The sequence below is a fragment of the Corythoichthys intestinalis genome, chromosome 2, assembly GCF_030265065.1.
Source record: "Corythoichthys intestinalis isolate RoL2023-P3 chromosome 2, ASM3026506v1, whole genome shotgun sequence".
Taxonomy (NCBI): Eukaryota; Metazoa; Chordata; class Actinopteri; order Syngnathiformes; family Syngnathidae; genus Corythoichthys; species Corythoichthys intestinalis.
This window is the reverse complement of record NC_080396.1, coordinates 50,335,839-50,362,113: the sequence shown is the minus strand read 5'-3', so window position 1 is coordinate 50,362,113 and position 26,275 is coordinate 50,335,839. Positions and strand designations below refer to the sequence as shown.

At 39.7% G+C, this 26,275-nt stretch overlaps 1 protein-coding gene across 1 annotated transcript in view; it reads left to right on the top strand.

The window, feature by feature from the left end:
• Positions 1-26,275, top strand: part of grm7 (glutamate metabotropic receptor 7) — a 204,850-nt gene that overhangs the window by 123,041 nt on the left and 55,534 nt on the right. The window contains exon 6 of the mRNA XM_057830134.1: positions 18,141-18,341. Coding sequence (XP_057686117.1) covers positions 18,141-18,341 — 201 coding nt within the window. The remainder of the gene's footprint in view (positions 1-18,140; positions 18,342-26,275) is intronic.

The window sequence follows — 26,275 nt, the reverse complement described above, 5'->3', positions numbered from 1 at the left end:
CGTAAAACTACAAAAAAAAGTACACAAGCATTGCATTAGCAACAACGTTAGCTTAGCACGCTATACAGGTTCACTAAACATAAACAAAAAGCGTCTCATACAAAAAATATAGCATTTCACTTACTAACATAATATGTACATTCTTTACAACAACCATACTTACGGACAAATCTTGTCCAAGGATCATATAAGCACAACATTACAACGTAGGCGTCAGCCCGAAATGTCGTGCAGCCATATTGAACTGGCAAGAAGGCAATAAACCATGTCGCAAAGCGACCACAAGAGTTCGCTGTTAGACAGCACAAAAAGCCTTGCTGTAAAACTTACCAAAAGGTAGAATACAGTCTGAGCGGGACATGTGCGTTAATTGCGTCAAATATTTTAACGTGATTAATGAAAAAAGTTAATTACCGCGAGTTAACGTGATAATTTTGACAGCCCTAATATATATGTATATGTATATATATATATATATATATATATATATATATATATATATATATATATATATATAATATATTCTTTTAACTCATTCACTTCCGTTGACATCCAATTCATTGGAACTGAGAGGGCTCTCAGTGAATCACTGCGTATCAGTGCCATTAATGACGATAGACGTACAGTCATCGACTTCATAATGATATTGAGAGGACACGGAGTGCTGGGCCGTCAGAGCTGACCGAGTAGAAATACAAAGAAATTTTAACATTGAAAATCCATGTTAATAAATGTGTAAATCTTTCAATTCTTTGTAAATATGGACGTAAAACAATCTCGATTCTTTGTTAAAAGACTAAAAAAACGTGCTGTTAGCATTTATTTAACCTAAATATGCCGAATGTGCTGCTTGACTTTAAAGTGCGTACGACAGGAGAAAAAAAAGTCTTAAATAGGATTATTAAGTGAATTACAATCATATTTTTAGACGATTCGACTATATACAACAATTTAGCAAAGAGCAGATGATGACAGTCTTTTAATCTGCCGGTTAGCCACACCTACCATTATAGGGCTCTAGCATCCTCCACAGGTGGATGACGTCAGCGGAGTCACGATTTCATCTGATTTAGTATGCAGTCCACTGAGGGGGAATTATTCACAACGAGGAAAACGCGACAAAGAGAGACGCAAAATGTCATTGTTTCAGTCTCTCTACTCCAATATTTTTACAGGATATTCTTTTTATCCAAGTATTTTTCCTCAATAGCTAAATACAGTTGTGGTCAAATGTTTACATACACTTGTGAAGAACATAATGTCATGGCTCTCTTGAGTTTCCAGTTATTTCTACAACTCTGATTTTTCTCCGATAGAGTGATTGGAACAGATACTTCTTTGTCACAAAAAACATTCATGAAGTTTGGTTCTTTTATGACTTTATTATGGGTTAACAGAAAAAGTGATCAAATCTGCTGGGTCAAAAATATACATACATGGATCTGAAAAAGCGAATCATTGACTTGAACAAGTCAGGAAAGTCACTTGGAGCCATTTCAAAGTAGACATGTGCCGGTTACCGGTTTCACGGTTTACCGTGGTGTTAAAACATCGCGGTTTCAAAACCACTAAAATTTTCCGTCAGACCGTAGTACGGTATTCGCCATTTTTCATGTGTCAAAAATGCAGCCAGAAGTGGCGTGGCGCGGCAGCGCTCACCCCCTCCCGTTTGTATCTGTGTGTGAAAGTGACTATCGGCTAAACAGCCAGCGAACCCTAAACAAATACTCCAAACATAAGAAGTTCTTTTCTTCAATTTATTGAGCTCTCAAATCGTGGTAAGTGGAATATACAAAATGAATACATTTAAAACGTTGTACAATTGTAGTTTTACATGTGTGAGTAGCTAAACAGATTAGCACTATGAAAAAGTTCGCCAAAAACAAAACACATCTTTTCCTTTGAAATTCGATATACAAACTAACTAAAAGCTTATAAAAGACGAATGTTAGCCTAGGCTTAGCTGGGAGAGCAACTTCGTCGAGTCTTACAGCCGCAGAGTGAGAAAACAAGCTTGATTCGCTTGAATGAAGGGGAAAAAAAAGGCATAGCATCAAAGATCGTTAATTGAGGAAATATGATTTTGCCCTAAGCACAAATCCAGGTTCGCTGGATCAAGGAGAGGTCTCGCTCTTAATGATTTATTTTTTATTTTTTAGATGAAACCTTTCCACAACAATATTTACATTTTAACTAACTTATAAATTTTTAACTAACTTATTAACTTTTGAATTCTTTGTTCTTTCTAACACAAAGGCATGACATCATGTAGACTAGAGTTGACACAGTGGCTGAAAATGGCGAAACTTGACTTGAGCTTTTCAATCCTCAAAAAAATTAAGCAGTATACATTTTTAAAAATTTTATTCAGAAGAGTTTTTATTTTTTTTATAGAAATTATTCTGTTCTTGCTCTAAACTTGAGCAACTTGAGCTGTGACTGTGGGTATAGTCTACATTATATTTTGATTTTATTTAAAATATATATATATTTTTTTATTGATAATTTATTTATTTTAACAATACATTCATATTCCAATTTGCAAATATGTTCGCGAAAAAAAAAAATCCTGTTCAATCGAAAAAAAGTTGTTGTTTTTTAACCCATACATCTCAAAATAACACATTTTAGAGCTATAATTGCAATACCGTGATACCTTGAAACCGCGGTATTTTTGCTCACGGTTATCGTACCATCAAAATCTCATACCGGCACATGCCTATTTCAAAGCAGCTGCAGGTCCCAAGAGCAACAGTGCAAACAATTGTTTGTAAGTATAAAGTGCATGGCACTGTTTTGTCACTGCCACGATCAGGAAGAAAACGCAAGCTATCACCTGCTGCTGAGAGAAAATTGGTCAGGAGGGTGAAGATTCAACCGAGAATCACCAAAAAGCAGATCTGCCAAGAATTAGAAGCTGCTGGAACACAGGTGTCAGTGTCCACAGTCAAGCATGTTTTGCATCTCCATGGACTGAGAGGCTGCCGTGCAAGAAGGAAGCCCTTGCTCCAAAAGCGGCACCTTAAGGCTCGACTGAAGTTTGCTGCTGATCACATGGACAAAGATAAGACCTTCTGGAGGAAAGTTCTGTGGTCAGACGAAACAGAAATCGAGCTGTTTGGCCACAATGCCCAGCAATATGTTTGGAGGAGAAAAGGTGAGGCCTTTAACCCCAAGTACACCATGCCTACCGTCAAGCACGGTGGTGGTAGTATTATGCTGTGGGGCTGTTTTGCTGCCAATGGAACTGGTGCTTTACAGACAGTAAATGGGATAATGAAGAAGGAGGATTACACTTCAAATTCTTCAAGATAACCTAACATCATCAGCCCGAAGATTGGGTCATGGGCGCAGTTGGGTGTTCCAACAGGACAATGACCCCAAACACACATCAAAAGTGGTAATGGAATGGCTAAATCAGGCTAGAATTAAGGTTTTCAAATGGCCTTCCCAAAGTCCTGACTTAAACCCCATTGAGAACTTGTGGGCAACGCTGAAGAAACAAGTCCATGTCAGAAAGCCATCAAATTTAACTGAACTGCACCAATTATGTCAAGAGGAGTGGTCAAAGATTCAACCAGAAGCTTGCCAGAAGCTTGTGGATGGCTACCAAAAGCGCCTAATTGAAGTGAAAATGGCCAAGGGACATGTTACCAAATATTAGCGCTGCTGTATGTATTTTTTTTGACCCAGCAGATTTGGTCACTTTTTTCTGTTCACCCATAATAAAGTCGTAAAAGAACCAAACTTCATGAATGTTTTTTGTGACAAGGAAGTATCTGTTCCAATCACTCTATCAGAGAAAAATCAGAGTTGTAGAAATAACTGGAAACTCAAGAGAGCCATGACATTATGTTCTTCACAAGTGTATGTAAACTTTTGACCACAACTGTAAATGGCTTGAGAAGGACCAGTCAGCCCGTTGAGGGGGAATTATTCAGAACGAGGAAAAACGTGACAAAGAGAGCCGCAAAATGTCATTGTTTCAATTTCTCTACTCCAATATTTTTACAGATATTATTTTTATCCACGAATTTTTCCCCAATAGCTAAAAAAACGGCATGGTCATGACAAATAACAGCCTTGTGCTAAATGGAATATGAAATAATAAAAATGCATTTATTCAAGACGACATGGTAAAATTACTCCATCATGGTCAAAACTGTCGACTTCACCTTTACTGTCGCACCTCCCGAACGATATTTTATGCCACCTAAATCGGGCTTGTGTCATTTCCCTTCCCGGGTTTCAGAGAATGTAAACAAACCAAGAGGCGTGACAGCTAGCCGACATGCTAACCCGAACCGAGTGATGTTTCAAAGTCTTTGAAGCGGAAAATTACACATAACTAGCCCCTTTCATTTCACATGACGACTGGGTTGTCGATTGTCTTCGCCGATCTGCAGAGAGAAATTTGCAGCTCGATCCCCTGTTACTACGGACAGGAGAGCTCGCCGGGGAAGCAGCTGGACTGACCGCTGAACAAACCGACCGACGTCGGAGGAGCATGTAGCTGCCAAATGGTCAACATGAATATGGCAAAATAATGCTTTACTACACGGCGAAGTCGTAAACAGCAAGAGACTCAGTGGAGGAGGGCGGCTGCAGTTGTTGTGCAGCTAACATGTGCAGCTAATGTGTATGAGGAGTTTTTTACATGCCCATCCATGATCAAACGTAAGTAGTCCTTTATTTAAAGAAAGTTTGTAGTGTTTACTTTGTAATCGCTGTATTCACGGCTATTTTTACCTCAAAAATGCAATTTCTGATCGTTCGGAAAATTTGACAGAACACCGCGCACATTAAGAGAGGAATAAGCCGAGTATAGTGCTCTTCCGGCGGGGGGATGTGCGACAAGCCGCCGGTCGTCGGCCGAGGGGACAAGGAGCATGTCAGCTACAAAATGCAAGCCACCTACATACCAAAATTATCCCAGCATTTGACATAATACAAAAGATAATGTTTACTCACTTCCTCCTAAGTCCTATGGTCCCAGAGTAGTAGGGCTTGTTTTGGCCAATATCCACCGGTGAATGGGAACCTTTTGAAACCCCAAAAAGGCGCACACGCCTCTCCCTCGTACAGCAAGACAAACAGGAATGATTGTCTCATGAGTGATTTGTTCGAGGATTCAAGGTAATTATTATATTTTTTGTACCATGCATGCATTTTGAAACGTTGTAAAAAAAAAATGAAGAAATTAGCCGCTAAGGCATTGGCATCATAGTTCGCAATATTTATGTGAAATAAATGCTACCGTTAATTTTTTTTTTTTTTTTTTTTTGCTTTTAACCAAGAATCGAGACTGTTTTACATCCATATCTATAAAGAATTCAGGATTTAAGGATTTATTCACAAGAATTTCAAAGTTAAAAGCTCTTTGTTGTGGTAAGGCAGCGCCACAATGAACTTTAAGACATTCAACAAATGTACGTAAAATAAATGCTACCTGCATGGTTTCTTTTGCTTTTAACAAAGAATCAAGACTGTTTTACGTCCATATCTATAAAGAATTCAGGGATTTAAGCATTTATTTACAAGAATTTAAACATAAAAAGCTCTTTGTTGTGGACTTGTAGTGAGGCAGCGCATCGGACATATTGACGTAAAATAAATGCTCCGTGCACGGTTTCTTTTGCTTTTAACCATGAATCGAGACTGTTTTATGTCCATATCTATAAAGAATTCAGGGATTTAAGCATTTATTCACAATAATTTCAACGTAAAAAGCTCTTTGTTGTGGACTTGTGGTAAGGCGGCACCACAGTGAACTTAAAGACGAGCCGCACATTCGACATATTTACATAAAATAAATGCTACCTGCACGGTTTCTTTTGCTTTTAACCAAGAATCGAGACTTTTTTATGCCCATATCTATAAAGAATTCAGGGATTTAAGCATTTATTCACAAGAATTTCAATGTAAAAAGCTCTTTGTTGTGGACGTGTGGTAAGGCAGCAAAAAGCTCTTTGTTGTGGACTTTTGGTAAGGCGGCGCCACAGTGAACTTAAAGCAGTATTGTGAAGTAATTTCCTAACATGCCAAATAGCGTCACAATTAAAGCAATAAACATTGTCCAACAAATAAAGCATGAAAAAATAATTTATATGTTGTATATTTGACAAAATAATCGCGTTTCCGAAGTTTGAGCCTGAAAGGGGACGAACCCGGAAGTGATACGTCACACCGGGAACAGCGATGGCAGCTCCATACATACTGCCGCCATACAAAGCCCTTCAAACAATGATTCAAACAGCGATATAAGCGATAGATCGAGTGCAAGGGAGGAGATCCAAGTTTTTGAAGAGTTGGAGGAAGAAGAGGAGCTTGGAATTTTATGTTGGACCTAACATGATGCTAGTCAGGATGCAAACAATATGCCTAGACTACCTGACATGGAATGGATACAAGACCCATCGAGATTACAAGATTGGTAAGATATAGGCTGTTATTATTTTCATGATTTGAAGATGCAGGCATTTGCACATAATTTTATGTTTTTGTCTATCTGATGACATTGTGAAAAAAATAATAATCAGACTTCATGTTCATTTTGGCAGATCTGGCAGCTCTCGTGCATATAAAATAACAATATAAAAACGTTGGGGGGAAAGAAGGAGATGAGTCGTTGATGGCTTTCTCCACTTTATTGTGGCAACAATAAGAAAACAAAATAATAGCGGACTGCCGCCACATTCGACCGCGAAGTTTTGCTTCTCGCTGATCTCCTCCTCGCTTCCTACTACTCTTAAACGGATCGTGCATAGTGTCTTGTTATGAGCTTTTTGTTTACAAATGTATCGAACACACGACGTGCTGACAACTTTGTTTCTTTATTAACACATGGAGCTAACAGTAAGAACACATCTCGGCACAGCTCTCGGCAGGAAGTGGCGTCTAATGGCGTGAGGAAATGTAGTTTTTTCACACGCGAACAGATTACAAAGCACCACTTCAGTGTTGTCCCGAGACTACATTTCCCATGATTCACTGCGTGACTTGAGCCGCTCGCTGATTCGCTGCGAGATTGACTCAATGCCAACACGCTAAATTGTCACCTGTCAGCGGCTCTCGTGAAGCGGTGAAACACAAACTAGAAGGCTATCAAGCGATCACCGTGAAAGAAACGCCGAACCTTACAAATGCAATGCAATGCTTGAAGCATGAAGGTGGAAATACATAATACAAATACAAATAAATGTGCACAAACTCACCGGTGGTGTGTGTCTCTTACTGCAACGTGACCGTGAATTACCGCGGCGCCGACCCGCTTATACGCACATCCACACCCCTTTCCCGGTTGACAGTGGATTAACCCTTTCGGACCAGATCGTAGATGACGCACAATTTAAACACGCTTAACCTAGAGAACGCAACAACAACTATGATCGTGAATTGCCACGAGTTAACTTTCGGCTAACGTCGCTAGCTTATACTGTTCATTCCACAACAGTTGGCAGCTCTGCTTTGACAAAGTCAACAGTCATCTATCCAAAAATCACACTTACTTTTTGGCAAATCCTTGATCATAAGCAGACCGGTTAAGGAAGCAGGCATCTTCGAAGTGTTTGCAGCAGAGAACACTACTCGATGATGGCGTGAAATTCATTCGCTCAGTGCGAACAAAAGATGTCCATTTACGTGCCCTGCTATCCTTTGGCCACTCATACAACTTTTCGTTTGAGTGAGAACAAAACATCGCCACACACCGCCGTGGCATCTTACCAAGAAGCAATGCAACAAACAATTCTGTTCTATGGCGGACTTCCCTCGCACTTCTAGGTGTGACGTAATTTCCGAAGATTGCCGAAGAAAAGCATTTTCGTTGTCAAAGGCGTTGCTATGGGTTAAACAAAGAATCTGGAAGGGTTGCATTAAAAAAAATAACGGAAATATGCTTATAACTGTTTAGCCATTGGAATTATTCAAAATCATGGTTGGCCAACCTTACTTCACATTACTGCTTTAAAGACGAGCCGCACATTCAACATAGTTATGTAAAATTAATGCTACCTGCACGTTTTTTTTTTTTTTTTTACTTTAACCAAGAATCTAGACTGTTTTACATCCATATCTATAAAGAATTCAGGGATATAAGCATTTATTCACAATAATTTTCAACGAAAAAAGCTCTTTGTCTGTGATTCCACTCGGTCATCTTTGACGGCATCGCCAACAATGCAGGCCCCCTATTTATCGGCCCCGCGCTCTGTATCCGGTCAATTACATTATGAAGTCTATGGATTAGCAATGACATTTGTCGTAATTATGATTATGACAGTCTTATTACAGATGACTGTCTTATGATAAGCATTCACAAGTGTGACCAAGAAACGGGCGTGGGGAGAGTGAAGACAGGCAGGCACGCAACGCAAGCAGACAGAGAACGGGTGAGCGAGAAGGACAGAGCTGGAGACAGCGTGAGAGGAAGTGTCTGACTCGCACGTAGTCGGTTGCCAGGTGCTCTTCTGATGAAACCAGTAGGATATAACTGTGTGTGCAACAACAGAATTCACGCATGTTAGACTTCTTTAATTAGGTATTTCAATTTAATGAGTCATATTTTCTGACCCGTCACTTTTTGTACTGACGCTGCCATTCAGCAAGCTCTTTGGTCATACTGTACAAAGTATTGACTTTTGCACCATATTACAATGAAGGAAAAGCATAGAATGCAGTAAGCCTTGTAGCTGAAAAGTAATTTCCTTTGAAGTCACTCACTTGGAAAGTTGATGATGAGAAGCTATGAACAAAGAGTGGCCTAAGAAGACAGGGCAAGAAATACATTTAAAAATGCATTGTTGTAGCACAACATGAGATGTGTTCTGGTTACTACAGACCACTAACAGTGATTTGGTCTTGGCATGTCAGTGAAAGATGTGTTCTTCTCCTGTTCAAGGGCATAGGTTTGCACAGGGACACGGAAGGGACAAAACACTACCAACTTTTCAGGATACTCAAATTGTCCCCACTAACTTTTAAGTGACCTTATTTGCATTATATAATGTGTTCAGTTATAAAGGTAATTTAGATTGTCTTCCCATATGTTGTAACGATAGAATTGACCCTACCATTATTAAATTAATTATTGTCATTATGTTAAGACTTATGTTTACGTTGAATGTGCCGCTCCATTTTTTTCCCCCTCAAATGCACGTTTGATTGGCTGATGACTTAACCACCCCCCCACGCACCCCCTCGCATAGTTCAGAATTATGTTGCATGTCGACATGCCCTCATCCGCCTGCTTCGAAGAGGAGGGATATTAGAAGTTTTTTTTCGGCCAGCAGCCACTGTTAGTCATGGAACTAATAGAGTTGGCGTTACCATTACAATAAACTGTGTGAACTTGCTAACATGAGTAGGAAGCTGCTTAGGTACAGCAGAAGTGGATGTGGATGTTTTCCACTATGCTAACGATAATTAAACTGTGAGAAATATAGTTAACTCTGCTCAGCTGTAAGAAATGCAGTGAACAAAGGTTTAAACCCCTCTCCCCAGTTTTCATTTTTATTTAACTTATGTGGTATTAAAGCAGCCCAAAGGAGCTTTCATTTTGTGTTGAGTTTGGCTGTGCTTGTGGACAAAAACAGTAGTGTTAATCCTGAACGAATGCTCCATTTTTATTTAATTTTTGTTATTCCATGACTAAGATTTTTTTTTGTTATATTTATTTAGAAAGACATTTTTGAGAGGTAATAAGAAATATGTTTATATTTTTTGCATTCCTGGATTCTTAAGAGATGATTAGTAAGTTTGTGTTTCTTGTGTATGTTAATATAATTTGTGTTCAAATAATGCATTTTAAATTTGCTAATAAAATCCAGACATTTATTCTGACAGTTTTCAAAATGTGTCTTAAGTAGTTTTTGAAAACAAAGGGTACTATCGAATGGTGTATCACCCGAACTAATACATATTCACTGCAAAAACCCACCTCCTTGAAAAAAAAAAAAAAAAAAAAAAAAACTAAATTCCCTTGTTTACTGTGAAAATCTACTAGAATTGTGTGAAATTATCTGCCAGTGCTTCATGTAAAATTTACTTAGATTTCCTGAAATAAAAATTCCTTGCTGAAAGTAACACTTATTTGAAAAAATGGTTTGTATATTTAATCTTAAAAAACTTGTAAAATATGTTCTTATTTCAAGAATAGATATTGTTCAAAACATTATTTGAAAGCATTTTTTTTCTTCATTTAGGTGAAAAATGACTTTTAATGGGCCTAATAAGAACAAATGGGAATATTTACGGCTCGGCTGGGCACAGCCGGTAATGGAAAGATGGGTCCCCCTTCCCATGGGCTCACCACCTGTGGGAGGAGCCAAAGGGGTCAGGTGCTTAGGGAGTTGGACGGCAGCCAAAGGCAGGGACCTTGGCGGTCCAAACCCCACTACAGAAGCTAACTCTTGGGACGTGGAATGTCACCTCTCTGGCAGGGAAGGAGCCCGAGCTGGTGTGTGAGGCAGAGAAGTTTCGACTAGATACAGTGGGGCAAATAATTATTTAGTCAACCACTAATTGTGCAAATTCTCCCACTTGAAAATATTAGAGAGGCCTGTAATTGTCAACATGGGTAAACCTCAACCATGTGAGACAGATTGTGGTAAAAAAACCCGGAAAATCACATTTTTTGATATTTAAAGACTTTGTTTGCAAATCATGGTGGAAAATAAGTATTTGGTCAATACCAAAAGTTCATCTCAATACTTTGTTATGTACCCTTTGTTGGCAGTAACGGAGGCCAAACGCTTTCTGTAACTCTTCACAAGCTTTTCACACACTGTTGCTGGTATTTTGGCCCATTCCTCCGTGCAGATCTCCTCTAGAGCAGTGATGTTTTGGGGCTGTCGTTGGGCAACATGGACTTTCAATTCCCTCCACAGATTTTCTGTGGGGTTGAGATCTGGAGACTGGCTAAGCCACTCCAGGACCTAGAAGTGCTTCTTACGAAGCCACTCCTTTGTTGCCGTGGCTGTGTGTTTGGGATCATTGTCATGCTGAAAGACCCAGCCACGTCTCATCTTCAATGCCCTTGCTGATGGACGGAGATTTTCACTCAAAATCTCTCGATACATGGCCCCATTCATTCTTTCCTTTACACAGATCAGTCGTCCTGGTCCCTTTGCAGAAAAAACAGCCCCAAAGCATGATGTCCCCCCCCCCCCCCCCCCCCCATGCTTCACAGTGGGTATGGTGATCTTCGAATGCAATTCAGTATTCTTTCTCCTCCAAACACGAGAGCCTCTGTTTCTACCAAAAAGTTCTATTTTGGTTTCATCTGACCATAACACATTCTCCCAGTCCTCTTCTGGATCATCCAGATGCTCTCTAGCAAACCGCAGACGGGCCTGGACGTGTACTTTCTTCAGCAGGTGGACACGTCTGGCATTGCAGGATTCGAGTCCCTGGCGGCGCATTGTGTTACTGATAGTAGCCTTTGTTACTGTGGTCCCAGCTCTCTGTAGGTCATTCACTAGGTCCCCCCGTGTGGTTCTGGGATTTTTGGATGGTATTATTTATTAAAAGTAAGTGGAAGAATCTGATGCATTTATCTGTTAACTAGCCTTTAAAACTCAAAACAAGATTAAAAAAAATATTTGACAAGATTTAAGAAAAATTATCACATTAAGACTATTATTATTAAGACATTAAGATTAATACTGTAAAAATTGCAGTGTGAAAGTTAGTACAAGTCACTACAGATTTATTTTGCATTAATCATTTAGCCTATCAATTAATTAGGTTCTCATTGGTGAGAAATGTAGCCCTGACCACCGTTCACCCAATTTGTTTGGTCTTATTAATGTCCTGTCCCCAGCAAAAAGTGTACATGGAGATTATGCTGTTATATCGTCCCAACAATATTGAGACCGAACCTACGCCCTTGCTCCTGTTATTAGGCAGGCTCTAATTTATTATGGATTAATGATTTTCAAGTTGCTTGTTAGTAATAAGATTAAATGATTTCATATTCTAAGTTGCTTTAATGACAACATATGCCCCCTGTAAGCAGTGCTCTATTCAGAATGCAGGCCAGCCGGCAGCAGACTGTTTGTTCCTGGGTTTCATTGAAGATATTCCTGTTGAATTTCCCTGGGTGCCTCTGTCCTCTGTTTCATTAATATTTTGGTTCACGCCCGAGGAGCTGCTTCCTAAACATCCGTCTTAAAGTTTTTCAGTAGCTCACATTATGTTCCCTACACCCCTTCAAGAGGGAGTCAGCTCAGTTCTGCAGAGGGAGTCCACTTTATTTGGGTTTGAAATTACAGTGGAAATGACAGCAAGCGGAATAACTACTTATTATGCTCCGGTATTTGTTGTATTACCATCTTTGTGGTAGCTCTAATAGTAGTGTTGTGATGCATGCTCATATTACTTAAACACAGGGTGCCAACAGTTTGACAGGCATGGTGCTGCATTCATTATCTTTGTGGGTGATGCTGGTAATGTGGGACGCTGAATTAATCTCGCTTGCTCACATGTTGACAGTTATGCTAGTGTGACACAAATGAGTGTTTGCTCATGGATTTGGTTTCTCTTTTCAATGTTCTTTGTGCGTATTTCATCATGTGACAAAGATGAAAGATGCACGTCCAGGCTGTGCACACCACAAACCCTCCGTGAAATTATTGTAAATGACTTTTATTCTTCCCTCCATCCAGCTAAGAATGCCTTTTATAACTGTGGAGGCAGTGCAACTGTTTTGATGGTTTCTTTTTTCATATCTCGAGTCGAGTTTCATTTGTGAATGTCAAATCCAAAACAGGAGGCTTGTGCATTCAAAGACCGTGCATATAGGTCACCCTATGCTTATTTCTTTGATGCTTGTTGGCTGTAATATGTTAAGTTCTGAGTAATGGACTGAAATGTCAACATTGATTGTTTTTGACCTCGTTCAGTTAAGCAAGTGTGCTGTTTAATGTGTCCTGTTAGCATCTCCAAACAAAATCGTATACGCTTGTATTGAGACTTTGTTTTCTTTATTTCAACTCTGAACTTTCAATTGTATCACAAAAAAAAAAAAAAATCATTGGCTATACCATGAAAGTATAATAACTTACGGCTAGGGATGTCCCGATCCAGGTTTTTGCACTTCCGATCCGATACCGATATTGTTTTGCACTTCCGATCCGATAACCACACTGGCCGATACCGATACCGACCTTTCTGAGCATGTGTTAAAGTTTAAAGTTATTTAGCCTCCTTACTTAGTTGTCAGACTCATGTTGAAAAAGGTTTTAGTACCCTTGATAACAACTAGACAGCTGAATTAGGTGAGTTTGAATAACACACTACGGTTGGTAACAAAAAACTGACCTGTTTATTCAGTGACAAACACAAAACATTATAAATAGCAAACAGAAATGGCATAGTCAGTCAGTAAAGCGTGCAAATAATATTGTAAACTGTCTTAAAAAAGCAAAACACACCAATAACCTCAGTGGAAAATCCCCCAAATCCCCGAAGCTATTAAATGCTTTTAATGTTTCGAGCATTAGTTACAAAAATTGGATAAAAAGTTTCTCAGGTTTAAATAAACGACTATTTCAGTATCAAGTTAACATTTTAAAACAGTAAATAAAATACTTAAGTCCCCATTCTGTATCAGCAGCTTTAAACTACATGTAATTCATTTAATTTTGCGAATCAACTGTTAAAGTTGTTAAAATTGCTCCCGTTATTCCATAATTTCCCTTCTGTCTACTTTCGACATGTGAAAGTTTTAAAACTGTTTTGAAGATAGATTCAAGTCAAGATTTTGCCGATTTAGGAGTATTTTAGATAAATAGTTAATTAGGTTCACTTGGAAGGTTCACAACAGCCTACTAGGGAAGTCTTCTGCTTTAAGATGGCGGCTGTTTACTAACGCATCTGGTTTTCAATACTTCAATGTTGCTAACGCAGTCGAGTCTGTCGTGTAGCATCAGGTTCTATATACATATGATATCTATTATCTCCAGTAAAACGACGTTGACGTGGTTTGTTGCGGCTGTCAGCAGCAGTCAGGTATTCTTGTGTTTTTTATCCAGCGGCATGAGTTGAGCTAAAGCTGTGAGTTGAGCATTGGCATTACCCGGGTCTAAGACAAGTTATGTTTACTTTCGGGACGCAATGCGGTCAGTTTCTCATTGCGTCCCGAAGACCGCGCTGTGTATTAGTTCCGCTTTATTTGACATATTTCAATAATCGGAATTTGGATGTTTGTGAATCGTTCTCGACTCTTCAGCGGCCGAATCGCGTGTTGGATGGTGCGTCTTTACTCACGTGAGATAATGGCTTGTCATCCAGAATGAATTCTTCGGCAATGACTCTTGTTATTCCCTGGGCTTTGGGACTGTCGAGTGCCAGTTTGTCACGCATAGCAAAGGTTTCTGCCAGTGTTAGTTGCGTAGGACCTTTCTTTTTGTCTTCGGTTTTCTTAACATACTCCTCATATTGTTTGTGGTGGTATTTCGCTAAATGCTTGATTAGGTTGGTTGCATTAAAACTTCTTACTTAATGGTAGACCCACAAACTTGTTTGCTTATGCTAACAGATATTGAAAAGTTCCATGTTGTATGTGCCAACAAGTCAAATTGCAGTGCAGTTGATTCTGAGCGTCATTGGGTAGTACATTCAAATTGAATCATTTAGCGCGCAGAAAGTGATCTATCATAACCGAGACAAATTGCAATGACTGATTTTATATCATAGAAGTACACATTTGCAATGCCCGAAACAATACCATTTTAGACCTGAATGGTCAAAGGCAGAGGTGTCTAAACTATTCCACAAAGTGGATGCATGTTGCCATTCCAACCAATCCAGAGGACACCTTTTGACCAATCTGGTGTCTCACAAGTGTAATCAGTGAGTCAGGTGCTGCTTGTTGCAGCAGAAACCTCATTGGTCAAACAGTCTGTGCTGGATTGGTTGTAACATAAACCTGAGTCAATTTAAATCAATCAGAATTAGACTGGGCTAACTCCATTATTGACATTCGTAGAAAAAAAAACGTACGTTTCAAATTAATATTGGTTCAAGATGATGTTTATTTCTAATTTATTGTGTTCTTTTCTTGGGTTCAAGCTCATTTGAATGTGGAGTCAGTTCATTCATCTTCAATGAAATGTTGAATGGACAGATGTTTGGTTTTAGCCCACTAATGCACTGAACTTTTGATGGCATTTGTCTGGTGGTCTCCATAAGCCTTCACTCTTTTGCTAAATGACCAAATCATGGAGGTAGCCAACTGTCAATCTTAATAACGCCTCTGATTTCAACTGACTAATTGGTGCTGTCCTTTTCAAGAGCAGTGTTTCAGGAATACTGTGCCAAGCTTTAAAGACACATACAGTGGGGTAAATAAGTATTTAGTCAACCACCAATTGTGCAAGTTCTCCTACTTGAAAAGATTACAGAGGCCTGTAATTGTCAACATGGGTAAACTTCAACCATGAGAGACAATGCGGAAGAAAAAAAACAGAAAAATCACATTGTTTGATTTTTAAAGAATTGTTATCCAAATTAGAGTGGAAAATAAGTATTTGGTCACCTACAAACAAGCAAGATTTCTGGCTGTCAAAGAGGTTTAACGTCTAACGAGGTCTAACAAGGCTCCACTCGTTATCTGTATTAATGGCACCTGTTTTAACTCATTATCGGTATAAAAGACACCTGTCCAAAATCTCAGTCAGTCACACTCCAAACTCCACTATGGCCAAGACCAAAGAGCTGTCGAAGGACACCAGAGATAAAATTGTAGACCTGCACCAGGCTGGGAAGACTGAATCTGCAATAGGTAAAACGCTTGGTGTAAAGAAATCAACTGTGGGAGCAATTATTAGAAAATGGAAGACATACAAGACCACTGATAATCTCCCTCGATCTGGGGCTCCATGCAGGATCTCACCCCGTGGCGTCAAAATGATAACAAGAACGGTGAGCAAAAATCCCAGAACCACATGGGGGGACCTAGTGAATGACCTACAGAGAGCTTGGACCACAGTAACAAAGGCTACTATCAGTAACACAATGCGCTGCCAGGGACTCAAATCCTGCACTGCCAGACGTGCCCCCCTGCTAAAGCCAGTACACGTCTAGGCCCGTCTGCGGTTCGGAACAAAAATCCCAGAACCACACGGGGGAATAAATGATAGCCTGCCTAATAACAGGAGCAAGGGCGTAGGTTCGGTCTCAATATTGTAGGGACGATATAACAGCATAATCTCCATGTACACTTTTTGCTGGGGACAGGACATTAATAAGACCAAACAGATTGGGTGAACAGTGGTCAGGGCTACATTTCTCACCAATGAGAACCTAATTAATTGATAGGCTAAATGATTAATGCAAAATAAATCTGTAGTGACTTGTACTAACTTTCACACAGCAATTTTTACAGTGTAACGTCTTAATGTGATAATTTTTCTTAAATCTAGTCAAATATTATTTTTTTTAATGTTGTTTTGAGTTTTAAAGGCTAGTTAACAGATAAATGCATCAGATTCTTCCACTTACTTTTAGTAAATATTACCATCCAAAAATCCCAGAACCACATGGGCGGACCTAGTGAATGACCTACAGAGAGCTGAGACCACAGTGACAAAGGCTACTATCAGTAACACAATGCGCCGCCAGGGACTCAAATCCTGCACTGCCCGACATGTCCCCCTGCTGAAGAAAGTACACGTCCAGGCCAGTCTGCGGTTTGCTCGAGAGCATTTGGATGATCCAGAAGAGGACTGGGAGAATGTGTTATGGTCAGATGAAACCAAAATACAACTTTTTGGTAGAAACACAGGTTCTCGTGTTTGGGGGAGAAAGAATACTGAATTGCATCCGAAGAACACCATACCCACTGTGAAGCATGGGGGTGGAAACATCATGCTTTGGGGCTGTTTTTCCACAAAGGGACCAGGACGACTGATCTGTGTAAAGGAAAGAATGAATGGGGCCAGGTATCGAGAGATTCTGAGTGAAAATCTCCTTCCAGCAAGGGCATTGAAGATGAGACATAGCTGGGTCTTTCAGCATGACAATGATCACAAACACACAGCCACGGCAACAAAGGAGTGGCTTCGTAAGAAGCACTTCTAGGTCCTGGAGTGGCTTAGCCAGTCTCCAGATCTCAACCCCACAGAAAATCTGTGGAGGGAATTGAAAGTCCATGTTGCCCAACGACAGCCCCAAAACATCACTGCTCTAGAGGAGATCTGCATGGAGGAATGGACCAAAATACCAGCAACAGTGTGTGAAAAGCTTGTGAAGAGTTCCAGAAAACGTTTGGCCTCCGTTATTGCCAACAAAGAGTACATAACAAATTATTGAGATGAACTTTTGGTATTGACCAAATACTCTAGCCTCTCTAATATTTTCAAGTGGGAGAACTTGCACAATTAGTGGTTGACTATCTGGACTATGTTAATTCAAACAAAACATGGCTTTTATGCTGTTTCTGGCTTCCCCAAAATTACTGGCACAATAGCTTTATTTTCTGTTGCGTCCCATTCCATCACTTCAAATACATGTAATTTTTTGCACTTTTATGGCCTTTTGGGTTGAGATCTTTCCCACTGGGGTCTCTACATCTACCAACACTGGGGGTGAAAAACAGCACATTTGGTCACATGAAGAATCCAGCAGCAGGTTGTACATTATACATTCATGCTGTGTATGAGCGGCAGGAGGTAAAACCTTTACAGCAACCCATAGTGAAAGGGCAGTGCACTGTGAGGAGGGTGTAAAAGAACATGAAACCAGTACAGAGAAGTGTGTCTCTAAAGTTCATGGTGATTTTTATCACCTTGTGGATGTGACCAATGAGACTCATTGTTAGTAGCACATTACTATGTAATACAGCACATTAATGCAATCTGCTTGCTTGGTCACACAGAGCAAAGATCGTTTTTTTGTTTTGTTTTTTTTGTTTTGTTTGGGGTTTTTTTGGGCAGCTTGTGCATTTGGGAACTAAATGTTTCTTCTTATTTATTTACTCTGCTACGTTGTCCCTCTTAGGTGTTATTCTCTCCAAATCAGACTTTAACTGCCAGCAAATGACAAATAGTGGGAGAAATTGGAAGTGGGGACGATAAGAGCTAAAGTAATATCTAATGGTTTGTGCTGCATTTACTAGATCTTCGTTCTTCTCCCCACAGGCCAAGAACGCATCGGGATTGACTCAAAATATGAGCAGGAGGGGAAGGTGCAGTTTGTGATTGATGCAGTGTATGCCATGGCCCACGCGTTGCACAACATGCAGAGGGACTTGTGTCCCGACCGTACTGGCGTCTGTCCACAAATGGAGTCTGCTGAAGGGAAAACTTTGCTCAAGTACATCCGGAATTCCAGTTTCAATGGTGAGTAAGACTTTCAAGGACGTTTTTGATGGAGGCACCATAAACAATTTTAAGTGACACAAGTGTTTGTCGATTAAAAATGCAAAGATCCTAGTTCTTTGACCTTAGTTATGGTGCTGCATACTCAATGAAATGCGCCCATGAAAAATACATGATCACAACTTGTTTCTGTTGACTTTGATGCAGGTTTAGTTTCACTCTTCTTTGTTTACCAGTAACTATTCATCAAAAAGAAGCAGTATAGCATTGATAAATTGGTTAATGCATGGTGCAAAAAAAAAAAAAAAAAAAAACGCCCATCAGTCTAGATATTAGCAGTAAGGAGGAAGGTATCATCACACTTTTTGATTAATTAAAATAAAGTTTTTATGTCCTTGTAAAGGTGCTTTTCATTAATGCAGAAGGTTGGAGGCGTTACCAACATCGATACCATGACTTTCTTAGAACGGTTCAACATCATTATTCATCAATTTTAAAGCCTCAGTGTGTAGTAATGATTTGTAAATTAATTCTAATTGGACATGATGGAAAGTCATTTGCGCAGTCTTGGGCACTGGTGGACAGTATCAAAACCTCTCATGTCATGTTTACACCGACCTCCTTTTCCTGCTACCAGTGTACCATTCAAACAGATGTGTAGTCGGCTTAAGTGGCTGGGGACTCATACTTTTTATATAAAAATGCCAGTGTAAACCGTATTTATTTCCCACCATGGGTTTAGAAGGCAGAGGTTTTGTTAGTATTGACACACAGTATGTATCTTTCTGCTGAGCTTTGGCTTTTCGCAATGACCCACTACCTCAGCACTCATTCAAACAAAAGCTCCCAATTATTCCTTGATGTGCATAGCCTTTACAATGTGAAAATCACAAAGCACTTCCTGAACACATGCACACATAACTCTAGCTCGAGTTGTAGCGTACTCAAGGATAAAGCTTTTCATGTAAAACGCCAGACCATACTGAACTAAGGATTCTACAGTATACTCGGTGATCAGCTCATGATTATTCATGAACAAGCATTCTTACCACTTTCTTCTTGACTTATTCCTGATTACTCTTCAAGAAGACATCGAGCAGCGCAAAATTGGTAACGACTCATTAATTGCTAATCATGTTAAGGTCCCCTCCACTTACAGAGTGCCTTCCCTTCATGTTGCAACAGGAGGCGTTAAAACACCAAACGATGTTTGCGACGTTGTTCACATTTACAGTACAGTATCTGCCATGAGGGGGCTTTTAGTTACTCAGTTTTTAAGACATCTGCGATATCATGGCAAATGTAATTTACAGTCGTGGTTTGTAATAGAGCTTTAACAAATTAGTAGTACAGAATGAAATCTCCAATCCGTAAACACTGAAAATTGAATTCACTGAAAAGGAGCGGACTTCATTTGCATTATAATAGATTCTACAGTTTGAATGAAAGAGGAGGCGGGGATATGTTTTAATTTTCATTGGGGGTATTTTATGAAAAAAAAAAATTAGTAGCACTCATTATAAAATACAGTGTTTTAGTAGTTCTAAATAGGTCTTTGAACAATCATAATCACTAGTAATTAACTGTTTTCTCCTGTCCTCCACTCCACTCCACTTTGAACAGCTCACCAGTCGTGTTGCTAAAATTCAACATACAGATATTGGCGTTTTCGAAAGCATTAACATTAACAAGCAAAATTAAAGATGAATCATTTATACTCAAAACAATGTATAGTGACAAAAAAGACAGTCTGATTCTGATTCATCAGACGTGGAATGAATGCAAGTTTTGACATTTGAAAACTTGCCGATTCTGAGTGCCGATATGTGGAAAATACAATGTGGAGCAGAAGTATTAGCATTTTGCAAGTTCACTCACTTAGAAAATAGGTAGAGTGAAATTAATCATAGATGAATTTTCCCTCATAGAGATATAATATTAAAAAATCCAGAAATCACATTTGTGATTTAAAAAAAAAAAAAAAAAAATCATTTATTCGTAATTTACTGGGGTTCATTAATATTTGTACTCCTGAGAATAAGCAATAATTATGAAACTCAAAGAGCTGTCAGTCTACCTTTAAAAAAGTCCACCTTTACCCCGTGAGTCACCACACACCCACCACTCGTTTGAGCTCATTATTGTCACTTATGCACCCCACAGTCAAACATAATCCAACTGCTACCATGGGAAAAACCAGAGAGGTTTCGAAAAAATTGTTGAGCTCCACAAAGCTGGAAAAAGCTATAGGACTATTGGAAAGCAGCGTGGTGAGAATAAATAAACAGTTGCAGCAAGTGTTTGAAAATGGAAAACTCTAAACATGACTGATAATCTACATCGGACTGGGGCTCCATGTAAAATCTCTACTCGTGGGGCATCACTCATGATTAGAAAAGTGAGGACTCAGCCAAGAACTACACGGCAGGAGCTGGTCACTGACCTGAAAAGAGCTGGATGCACACTTTCAAATGCTACTGTCAGTAGAACACAGATAATAATGAATAAGGAAACACATCTATATTGATCATTGTAAAACATTAGCATTGCTGCATTGAGGCTTATAAAAAAAAAAGACAACGTACTAACTAGAGGTGTGCAAAATTTCCGATTCTTAGATTATTCGCGATTCGGCCGTGGAAGATTCGAGAACGATTCACAAACATCCAAATTCCGATTATTGAAATATGCAAAGTAAAGCGGAAGTACAACACACTAAGCGCGCCGCGCGGTCTTCGGGACAATGAGGAACGGAGCGAGAGTAGCTAAACATCATGCTTCTCATTACCCGGCCCCTCAACTCATACCACGAGATAAAAAAACGAAACAACATACCTGACTGCTGCCGAAAAGCTGCTACAAAGTACATCCACATAATGTTACGGTAGATATCATTTATATAGGACTAGATGCAATATAGATTCGGTAGCGTTAGCAGCACAGCTACAAAAAGCTAGATGCGGGCGTAGTAAACGGCCGCTATCTTAAAGCAGTACACTTCCCTCAGGGCTGTTGTAGCGAACCTTCCAAGCAAACCTAATTAACTTTTTATCTAAAATACTCCTAAATCGGTGAAATATTGACTTGAATATATCTTTAAAATAGTTTTAAAACTTTCACATGTCGAAAGTAGACAAAAGGGAAATTATGGAATGACGGGAGCAATTTTAACAACTTTAACGGTTGATTCACAACATTAAAATAATTGAATGTAGTTTAAAGCTGCTGATATAGAATGGGGACTAGAGTTTTTTATTTACTGTTATTTTTGTATATTTTTTTACTGCTATATGTTAATTTGATACTGAAATAGTAGTTTGGTTTAGCCTGAGAGTATTTTTGAACAATTTTGGAACTAATGTACAGAACATTTAAAAAAAAAAAGGAGGGGGGTGCATCAATAATCGTTTTATAATCGAATCGGAGCCTCTGAATCGTAATCGTAATCGAATCGTTAGGTGCCCAAAGATTCCCAGCTCTAGTACTAACCACTTTAGCTTGCTATAAAACATTGGCAGTCTTCTCCAAAATGCACAATTGCAGTTAAAAGGTGACATTTTAAACATGATAACTTCCTTGTTGACAGCATTTGCAAACGATGCAAAAAAATCTGTTACTGACACCACATGCATGACTAAAAGAGAAGTGCACTTTTTTTTTTTTTTTTTTTTTTAAAGGAGTCTAAAGCATATAGTTAGGGGCTTAGCGAACGTACTTCTGGAGAGTACTTCAAAACAAGAGCACGGTAAATTGAACATGTAAAAAAAGATTTCTAGAGTTAATCTCACATACTTCAGATTCTGCACTAAGGATAGCTTTAAAATGACACAAATTATGAAAAATCTGATTGGCAATGAATGATTTGCCTTCAAAATTGTGAACATGTGCACTTATCAAGAAAATATGACAGTCGTTCTGCATCAAATAATAAACAGTTTTGATGGGCTCTAATTGGCAAAGAACAAAAAATGGCATTGGGTTTCTCACCTATTTCATATTCTGCTCTTAGCTAGCTTTCAAATGACTCATTATGCATTGTATTATTTTACGGTAAATATATATTTTTTAAATAGTTAGCGTTTTATTTAAGAACATCAATTTATTGCATTTGAATGGGTGTTTGATTAGGATGTATTGTCACTACATTAGTTGTTGAATTGGTTTTTAAAAATTGACTATCGCATATCGGCAATGATTTATGAGACAATACTAAAATTTGTTATTGTGACAGGCCTAATGAAATGTTTTAACAATGTGAAAAATGAACCAGAGTTGTTCTTTTTTTTTTTTTTTTTTTTTTTTTTTTTTTTACATTCACCACACAGTTGTGTTGATATATTACCACTTACAAAACCCAAATGATGGGGGAAAAAAATCATCAATCTTCCTACTGTTCTAACAGCTTTAATGTTATTCCATAAATTAAATTATTGGCTGCCAATGACGGCGCAATACATCCCATTCATTGACCTGAGATTAGCCCCTCCTAGTCAATAGATTGGACATATATTGCTGTCAGTGGCACTAAAACATGATTATTCAGTTCCAGCATCCCAGTTGAACTGGATTTGATGTCTCTTACTGTCAATGAATGTGTATAATTTAAGCACACAGAACCCAAGAATACAGTAATTGTACATGGCTTAAGTTTGACTCAAATTAAACGATTTTTAACGGAATAACACAAACAAAAAAAAGAAAGACATCCTGTGATGAGACAAAAATATGTAAAAAGCAAGGAAAAATGTAGAGCCTGGGCATAAACAAATGGAAATATGAATGCCATGGTACCGTTGCGTTAACTTAAAACATAATTTAGTCAAAAGAAATACAAGACTTCTTTTCGAGAACACTACATTATGCAAGATCACATCACATCTCTTGCTTCTCTTTGTTGGACACACTACAACCCTTAACGGAGTTCTCACAAAAACTCGATTGCCGATTGGGAACCGCTCAAGCGGAGGTTGAACATCTATTTTATAAAGCATAATATCCAGTATCTTGAAATTTATGTCATCTTTGACCTTACAGCTGACATAGCTCGTCACAGTAAAGTCACCAGTGTATGTCAGCATGGTGAAGTGATATTGGCTAAGATATAGAGTATTAGCATCAGCACCAATACTGATCGAAAACGTTGCATTTCTTTTTACACACAAATGGGTAAAACAAAAAGTAATTTAGAATATCTCAAAATGTAGGCAGGTGTTAGGAAAGTTAGTTCCAGAAAACTATTTCACTAGCTCCAGCTCTGTGTAATATTTAAGGATTATTTGATGTTTTCTGGGTTTCCTCACTCCTGATCCTCTGCATTATTTAAGCATGTACAGAAAGCCATGTACTTAACAATTAATGTCAGTGGCTATTAATGACATCTGCACTGCAGGGCAACAGTGAGTGGAAGAAGAAAAATGGAAGATGAGTTTGAGACAAGAGAGACTTGTCTTTACAGATGTGCTGGTGTATTAGTCGGTGATCATTAGAAGCTCGTCTGAAGAACACAGGGTCCTTAGAAAACGGTCTAGATCAGACTGAGCTCTTCAAAAAAAGAAATATCTGAAATATTTTGCCCAAACTGCCCTACTTTTAGAGGAGCACACAGCAGCTCAGCTGTGCCTCGTATTAAAATAACTCTCCCTAATGATATATGTTATGTGGTATGTGTGCAGTGAGAATAATATTCACAACATGAACTAAATACAGAAGAGTAAGAATTCATCTGCTGATGCTAATTCTGATTATACCGATAAAACTACTGAACATACAATAAATGGTTTACCAACAAACCATTCTAACCCTCCATTTCTATACTGCCTATAGTAATGCAAGGAGCTGTAATCTCTCCTAGCTGACCTTGGACTGGTTGCCTGTCAATCACTGGGACATTGTGAATCGGGGCATTGCGCGTGAGTTGATATCACTCCAGCTGCAGGGCAGTCTGTTATGTGAATAACTGCACTACCATTGAGCCTAAACAGTTACTATGAATTTAAATTGAAAATAATTTTTAGTATGTATTAACTACCTTGTGAGTACTGCAGGAGAATACCTTTTTCATCTCCGAAAGAACATTTTTTTCAAGCAACATACAGCCATAGACTTCATAATGTATTATGAAGTCTTCATAATGTATTATGAAGTCTATGATGCAGCAAAAAAAAAGGCAGGGTAACTATCAAAACACATACAATGTTAATTTGTTGATACTCATGACAGTATACTGTTGTCATGCATAACTTCGACATTTTGTGCTGTATTTAAGGGGCACTGAAGTCATTTTACAGTATTTTATACTTTTTCATGCTTAAAGTGTAGTCTGTGTAGTTATTTGATTCCAACCGCGTTTACAAGTTAAATTGCTCTGCCAACTGCAGGTTTTCAAACTGGTCCCAGTGTCACACTATACCCGGGGTACCCAAGTCCGGTCCTCGAGGGCCCCTATCCAGCTTGTTTTCCATGTCTCCCTCCTTTAACACACCTGGATCAAAACATCAGCTCATCAGCAAGCTTAGCAGGAGCTGGCAAAAGTTGGCCTCCTCGCCTAGTTCTCGATCAACTTTTTTTTTTTCTATCTCCATGACGTGTTCTCCAGATGCCTGCAAAATGACGATGACCTCTACCGTTGACACACTTTTTAAGTGTGTGGCGTCAAGTAATACTCCCAGAGTAGTAGTACTCACTAATTTGCTGTAAACAAAATAACCAAATCTACAGATTAGTGAAAAATCTGTTTGATCAAATTTACCATTGTCCGTCCGTCCGTCCGTCCGTCCATCCATCCATCATCTTCCGCTTACTCTGGGATCAGGTCGCGGGGGCAGCAGCTTTAACAGGTGAGCCCAGCCTGCCCTCTCCCCAGCCACTTCAACCAGCTCCTCCGGCGGAATCCCAAGGCGTTCCAAGGCCAGGGCCTCCCGCCGGTGGGAAATGCCCGGAACACCTCTCCAGGGAGGCATCCAGGAGGCATCCGAACCAGATGCCCAAGCCACCTCAGCTGGCTCCTCTCAACGCGGAGGAGTAGCTGTTCGATGCTGAGTCCCTCCCGGATGATCGAGCTTCTCGCCCTATCTCTAACCCTCCAGAGGAAACTCATTTCGGCCGCTTGTATCCGGGACCTTGTTGTTTCGGTCACGACCCACAGCCAATGACCATGGGTGAGGGTAGGAAATGTTGATCAACTGGTAAATCGAGAGCTTCGCCTTTTGGCCCAGCTCCTTCTTCATCACGGTGGACCGGTGCAGAGTCCGCATTACTGCAGACGCTGCATCTATGCGCCTTTCGATCTCCCACTCCCTCCTACCCTCACTCATGAACGAGACCCCAAGATACATGAACTCCTCCACTTGGAGCAGGATCTCATCACCGTCCCGGAGAGGGCACTCCCCCCGTTTCCGACTGAGGACCATGGTCTCGGATTTGGAGGTGCTGATCTTCATCCTAACCGCTTTACACTTGACTGCGAACTGCTCCAGTGAGAGTTAGAGGTCACGGCTTGATGAAGCCAACAGCACCACATCATCTGCAAAAAGCAGAGATGCAATGCTGAGGTCACCAAACCGGAGCCCCTCAACGCTTCGGCTTCGCCTATAAATTCTGCCCATAAAAATTATGAACAGAATCGGTGACAAAGGACAGCCTTGGCGGAGTCCAACCCTCACTGGGAACTAATTCGATTTACAGCCAGCAATGTGGACCAAACTCTGACACCGGTCGTACAGGGACCGAACAGCCCTTACCAATGGGCTCGCTACCCCATACTCCCGGAACACCCCCCACAGGACTCCCCGAGGCACACGGTCGAATGTCTTCTCCAGATCCACAAAACACATGTAGACTGGTTGGGCGAACTCCCATGCACCCTCGAGGCCGAGGGTGTAGAGATGGTCCACTGTTCCACGGTCGGGACGAAAACCACACTGCTCCTCCTGAATCCGAGATTCGACTTCCCGACG